The sequence below is a fragment of the Squalius cephalus genome (genome assembly GCF_949319135.1).
Source record: "Squalius cephalus genome assembly, chromosome: 14".
Classification (NCBI taxonomy): Eukaryota; Metazoa; Chordata; class Actinopteri; order Cypriniformes; family Leuciscidae; genus Squalius; species Squalius cephalus.
Genome location: NC_137135.1, coordinates 28872807 through 28880002, shown reverse-complemented (window position 1 = coordinate 28880002; position 7196 = coordinate 28872807). Strand labels below are relative to the sequence as shown.

The window sequence follows — 7196 nt, the reverse complement described above, 5'->3', positions numbered from 1 at the left end:
TTGAATGATTTCTGAAGGATCATGTGACACTGAGAACTGGGGTAATGATGCTGAACATTCCAAAATAAATTACATTTTAAAATATATTAAATTGGAAATCAGTTTAATTGTAATATTTTTTATTGGAAATCAGTTTTTTAATTGTAATAAATCACAATATTCCTGTTTTTACTGTATTTTCTTTTTCAAATAAATGCAGCCTCGATGAGGATAACAGACTTCTTTAAAATATAGATATTTAATTATTCCAAACATATATTTAATTATTATTATTATTAATAATATTATTATTTATACAACTGATGCACATTAAACAAAATTACAATACCCAATCAGATCATCTTTAAACTGGACTGCTGCATTGCTCTTTTGCATGCACAATTGCATCTCATTTGTAAGATAGTGTGGATACAAATCAATAAATGTATGCAATAAAGTTTTGTGGTATTAACTTTTCTCATCAATATCCTATCCTTTCTACCATCAGTGCTGTCTAGAATCTGGTAGGATGAGCACCTTAAGTTACTCTTTTTTTTTTATCAGTATTCAGTACAGAAGTTTCTAATCTTCAAAAGACATGCTCTGTACTCTCCTGAAAAGTGTTTCCTCAAATCTAGACAAGATGATGGAGTGCCTGTTTTTACAGGAATGAACTGGTGCTGATTCTTGATTAAGGATATGTGTTAGGGAGATAAGGCTTTAGTTTTAAAGTGTGCAAAAATTTATATGGTAGACTTTACCTGTTACAAGAACATAATCAATAAAAGGGCTGGGCAGCAAAATCATTGTAACACAATGAAAATCCCCAGCTTATCTAATATAATAACATACATTAGTATCTTAAACGGTGCTTGCAGCGCCTAGTCATGAAATGACCAAATGTATATAAAGTCACTTTGAATAAAAGCATCTGCCAATATTGCTTAAATATAAATGATTAAACTATAACAGGACTAATAGGACGTGCATGCAACAGGTTCCCCAAAGTTCATGATAACATAAAGAAATTGATTGTGACCACTGGAGTTTGGAGCGTCTTGCTGTGAAGGACTGTGCATTAATGAATCATCAAAAAAAAAAAAAAAAAAAAAAATTTCTTAGATATTGAGTGTGATGGCTGAGCTTGGAGAGAGGGCTATGAAAGGGTGGAGACACGCGCATCTCTTCAAACAGTTTCTGGAGGAGACAGACGCACAGAATACGCACTGAAGCTCCTGCTTTTGGACATATGAAGTAAAACACCATCTCAAGAGACCGAGGCATCGGCAAACTGAATGAAAAACAAAGCAGATGAAAACGGGACGATAACTGACACCCGAGGGAGAACTTTTACAACTTTAAACGTTTATATGAATATGAAGGAGAGCGCTGCGTAAAAGCTTGCGTAATCGTGCACAGACCAGACTGAGATAACTTTTATAGTTTATTTAGTCCTTTTTAAGCAAAAAGTTTTGAAGATGAACACCTCGGATATTTTTTGCGATTACAAATTTGCAAATTCGTCCAACTTTTCGTGTGTGAACCGAACCGACCCGTCGCACAGCATCATAGACATCGCGTCTTTCATGCACATATTCCCCACTATCTACGGCATCCTGTGTTCAGTTGGAGTTCTGGCCAACAGTTTGGTCATCTATGCTGTGGCATCATGCAAGAAGAAGATGGTCTCTGATATTTACGTGCTGAATCTGGCCATCGCAGACCTGCTGTTCTTGTTGGTGATGCCGTTTAACATCCACCAGCTGGTCAGGGACAGACAGTGGGTCTTTGGGCACTTCATGTGTAAAGCTGTGGTGGTGGTGGACGTCAGTAACCAGTTTACCACAGTGGGGATAGTGACTGTGCTCTGCATTGACAGGTGAGAGTTGCATGCAGAATGATGATATGCAGTATATAGCATGCTGCTATGGTCACGCTTTATTTACATCTCTTGCATATAGGCCTTGAACCATCACAAATGAGAACTCACTTCTATCTCTTCAGTTTATCCTAAACACCATCACTTCTCAAATTTCTACACTGAATTGATTTATTTATTTTTATCAATGTCACATGCCTCTTATCTATAGTTTCTGAAGAGATAACAATTTGCTAGGATTTGCCAATAGTCTGGAGACTAATTCGTCAGTGGTTCCCTCGAGATTTGTGTTTTTGTAATGGGGTTTTTGAATTTATTAGTAAAATAAGGTCTGTGGTAAAAAATAAGTTGACGACGTGTTGTTCTACAATATACAAATTTCACACAGCCGAAAACTCGAATATTAAACGTGTCTAATAAGTAGCCTAAGTAACGTTATAGAACAAAACGTCCAAGTATCATCAACTTATGTTTACCACAGAGGCACAGACCTTATTTTAACGATAAATTGAAAAACTCCATTATAAAACCCCATAGGAAAATTTCGAGGGAATCGCTGGCGAATTAGTCTTCCGGGTTTTGACGTCATCCCTAAATCATATGAACTCAAATATTTCTCATTAGATGCTCATTATTGTAATCGAGTCGTTTAAATAGAAAGGTTTTTTTTGTTGTTGTTGTTTTTTGCATTTATTCTAAGCATAACATAACCCCCATATATATATTTACAATAAAAACAATACTGAAAACGTAATGTTTTGCGTTATATGCTAAATAATAAGCTTCATTTTTGCTAAATGTAATTTAATATTTTCTTTCTGTGACCTCTGACTTGGACGTGTTCTTTTTTCAGTGAGGATAATATTAAATGTGCGTACACTATGAATCAGCTTAGGGGTCAAAATGATAGAATTCTTTATTCAAATTAAAGATCACAGAGCATTTTCACCAAATTATATGAAATTACAGCCCAGCTGTTCATCACTTAATCAACCTAATATATGCAAAGGAAAAAGAAAGAAATCAATGCAACTCTCAAGGGTGCGATCTATGCTACATGACCTTGAATACTGAAGCACACTGCATCCATCATTTTTGTATCTTAAGTCTGGAAGACTGTACTTCAGCAACTAACAGTGTGTGACTTTGAAAAACCCTCTTACTTAGCCTATATTTATGGCACACAAAAGCACTTTAGCACACAATATCTCACTACATACAAAAGGTCCTCATAAAATACGGAGTCCAGAGGAGAGTTTTTGCTTAGTTGTGAGTGTCAAAGACATATGAGCCCCCCAGAAAGCCTCTGAATGATTATGATAAAGCTCCACTATAACACTTTTTCATATAGTGTCGTTGCTGTATTCCCAAAGGGTTTTACTGGGTCACATGCTTGGAGGTACTTAGATAAAGTATCTTAGCTGCACATTTTCATCATGTTTTGCAAAAGCAATATAATGCCAAATTCTGTTTAAAGAGCAACATTAAAGTCCCTGTGTACAATTCATTATACATGATGGAGCCAGACACTTTCTCTTTCTTTAAAGGGAAAAAACAAAAATTGTTGTCTGACTAGAGTAAGAGCTGTTATACGTGATGAAAAATGAAGCTGATGTGTTTGGACTGTACACAAGTAAAATACACATCTCTTGATGTTATGCTCTAAGCTTTTAGTCTAGAAAAATGCAAACAGATCAAATGCATTTCTTAGAAATCTTGTCACTTGCTGTGCTGTTTTACTGTAGCATGTGACCTGTTTGCTTTCCGAGAGTCTAGACAAGTCAGCTACATATTGCTAGAAAGCTGTTTTACGGTAAAAATAAAAAATAAAATGTTGTTTACCCCCAGTGAGCAAAGACAGCTGTGGCAAGGAAAGAAGCTATGAGAAAGAAACCAGTATCTGGGAGAGCACTATGTACTGCATAATTGTACACTCCCATTCAACATTTTGGGATCAGTAAGATTTTTTTTTTAAGAAATGAAAACTTTTATTCAAGCAAGAGTGTATTAAATTGATCAAAAGTGACAGTAAAGACATACTGTTACAAAAGATGTCTGTTTCAAATAAATGCTTTTGAACTTTCTATTCATCAAATAATACTAAAAAAGTATCACATTTACTCAGCACAACTGTTATCAACACTGATAATAAGACAAATTAGCTTGAGCAACAAATCAACATATTAGAATGATTTCTGATGCTTTGCCATTACAGGAATAAGTCACTTTTTAAAAATATATTAAATTGCAATAAACTGTAATAATATTTCACAATATTACAGTTTTATTGTATTTTTGATTTACTATATGCAGCCTTGGTGAGCATATGGGACTTTTTTCAAAAACTTACCAACCACAAAGTTTTCAATGGTAGTTTACAAATGCCAAATATTAAGCTACATAATATGTTTTATTTACGTTTATTTAAAATATTATTTAATAATGTGTTATTAAAATGTAGGCTATATGCACTGGAATCCACCAGTTGTTTTAAAAGTTCTTTATATGATATTGTTTCAACGCATCTCTGTTGTATGATAATATGATATAATAGCCTTGACTTGAGCATTTTGTAAAGTTTACTCTCGAGATTTTTTTTTGAATTTACTGATGGAATCACATACTTAAGAATTGAGATCTCTTAATTAAATATGTTTCTCCTAGAAAGTGAGATAAAATGGAGAATAAATTACTCCAGCTTTTCCTTGGGAAAAAAAAACATAATAACTGAGTATCTGAAGACATCTTACGTAAACTGTGCTAAGATTTGTCCAGATATAATCATCCACAAAAAAATAAAATACAAATTCTGAAATTTCAGAATGATTTCAAACATTTCTTCATCAAGGCCAAATTATATGAGCTACCATATCCAAATTAAAATGACAGGATATAGTCTTTCTTTTTCTTTTTTCTTCACCAAAGCAATTTTAGGATGTGGCATAGCTAAAATTACTGAGAAAAAGTCTCATGATGAGCTATAAAAGAGCAACCTCTGAGTTGGGATGACATTACTTTGAAAAATGTGATTTTTCCCCTCCCCCCAGGTACATTGCAATTGTACATCCTACATCTGAAAAGCGAACCATTCAGTGGACCATCATCATCAACATTTTGGTGTGGGTGGGCAGCTTCCTTCTGAGCATCCCAGTCATGATATACGCTAAAGTCCTCTCCAAAAAGAACATGGACATGTGTATAATGAACCTGGATGGGCCACAAGATATGTACTGGTACACTCTCTACCAGTCCATGCTGGGTTTCATTGTCCCCCTGATTATAATAAGTACATTTTACACTCTCACGTTGTACCACGTGTTCCGCTCCATCCGGCGGGTCAAACGCAAGCAGTCGGTGTGGGCCAAACGGGCCACTAAGACAGTTCTGATGGTGATCGCCCTGTTCCTGGTCTGCTGGTCTCCCTACCACGTCATCCAGGTGATCAACCTCAGCATCCACCAGCCCACCAGCGCCTTTGTGTACGCGTACAACATCAGCATCTGCTTAAGTTACTCTCACAGCTGCATCAACCCCCTCATGCTGCTTATATTCGCCCAGAACTATCGCGATCGCCTGTGCCATCGCAAAGAGCTACGGTCCCAGATCAGCTCGTCCAAGACCACCGTCAAAACCGACGGAGGGTCTAGCGTCAGCCCGGACACCAGCCACCGTTGCACTGTCATCTAACGCCCGACCTGCTACCTGAGGAAAAACTGCAAGGAGGCCTGCAATGCAACACTTGCTGTACAGGTGTCAATTGCGCTGTAGACTGTTTCTCAAAGGGGAAAACTGTGAAATGAAACGCCACAGTGAACTTTCAGGAGACATGAAGGAGTGAATTAGCACTCAAATATGTTTGTGGTTTGTCACACATTGGAAAAGTGACTATAATGTCTTTTCTTTTACTGTTAATTTATCTATTATTTGTTGTATAATGTTAATTTTTCAGTTGTTTTGAATGGTTCATCACTAGTCATGTTATGACATTTTGTGCTGTGAAACACAAGGAAAAAGGTTTAAGAATTGTCATATTTTCCAAGCAATTACAAAGAATGGAGACTGAGGTTTTCAAGCTTCAAAAAGGATCAAGAATTGAAATCATGCAGTATTTCTTATTGTCTTATGCTTTAAAACTTGTATAGCATTCCGTACAATTCTGCAAAAACTTTTGTGTTCCATAAGAAATTATCACAGAATTTTTAAATTTGGGCAAACTATCCCTTTAAAGACAATTCAGTGTTTTTTTGTTATGTATTGGTGCCTTTTGTTTGCGTTGTCAACCATCGGACTTGACATTTATGCAGATGTCAAATAAAATGTCTTTGTAGAAATAAAATCAGTGTTTTTGTGGGTACGTATCAGGTTGAAGAAGTCCTTTAGTGAGTAAAATAAGCAAATCTGCTGATCTAAGACACAGGCCTAATAGATCGAATAGATATGGCATTCTGCTTTAAATTTCACTTTCATGTATGTGTATATATTGGCTTAAGTTTAAAGTATTTTAGAAAATAGAATTACACATTTAAATATCTCCAGATGTTACTAGGTCGCATCCTTTGACCTCATATGGAGTCTTGCTGTCATGCATGTTCAGCTGTTTCATCTTCACTTAGAACAGTGTACAAGATAAAATAACCCTGACTGTATGCTTTCATTACATCAATTCACAAAGATATCCAGTGTGAAATTCTCCGTGTGGTTCTGTTTTTCATTTTTTTTCTAAGAAAGCCCTGCGGCCCGTGTGAGAACAGTCATGTTCACTGTTAACGTGTGACACTTAAACTATGTGTGACCAGTCACATTTCAGTCCTGCCACCCTCAATCAACACATTATGATGTCTGGCAAATAAACTTCATATTATTTCTTTAATATATATTATGGCGTACATTGGCAAATGTCTTTTTAGTAGGGAAGAATTTTAAGGTCATTTGCTATTCAGGGAGGAAAACTATATTTCATGATCACTGTTAATACATTTACCTACTGTTTCTTGTCTGTACTTTCTGTCCTGAAGACTTTTGTTTGTGCCTGAAGGCTGTGTGCTATAATTGTACAAAATAAACAAAAAAAAAAAAAAAAAAGTCCTTTGACCATTTGAATGTAAAATCAGGTTCCTGTATCACTTTGGTGTGCATTTTTAAACACATTACTGGGTTCACAACACTACTGAATATGAACCACTTAAAAGTTCACATTAACTCACCCTCAAGTTTCTTTCTTCTGCTGAACACAAAATAAGATGTTTTGAAGACTGTCAGAAGATGTTTTGAAAAATTAAACAGTTGATGGGTTTTTTATGCGTTTTTAAAAGCTTTTTTTTTTTCTCCATCTTTAGGC

The 7196-nt window shown here is 35.5% G+C and overlaps 1 protein-coding gene across 2 annotated transcripts; it reads left to right on the top strand.

The window, feature by feature from the left end:
- Positions 1-1167: 1167 nt before the first annotated feature.
- Positions 1168-6925, top strand: mchr2b (melanin concentrating hormone receptor 2b). Of its 2 annotated transcripts, XR_013823567.1 has the most exons (3): positions 1180-1858; positions 4906-5994; positions 6053-6925. XR_013823567.1 is itself a non-coding variant. In XM_079893249.1 (2 exons), exons 1-2 carry the CDS (start codon positions 1458-1460, stop codon positions 5543-5545), a joined length of 1041 nt encoding a protein of 346 aa, XP_079749375.1. In that variant the 5' UTR covers positions 1168-1457; the 3' UTR covers positions 5546-6925. The 2 variants fall into 2 exon arrangements, 1 of the variants encoding a protein (XP_079749375.1); XM_079893249.1 differs by having other exon boundaries at positions 1168-1858; positions 4906-6925.
- The last annotated feature ends 271 nt before the right edge of the window (positions 6926-7196 follow it).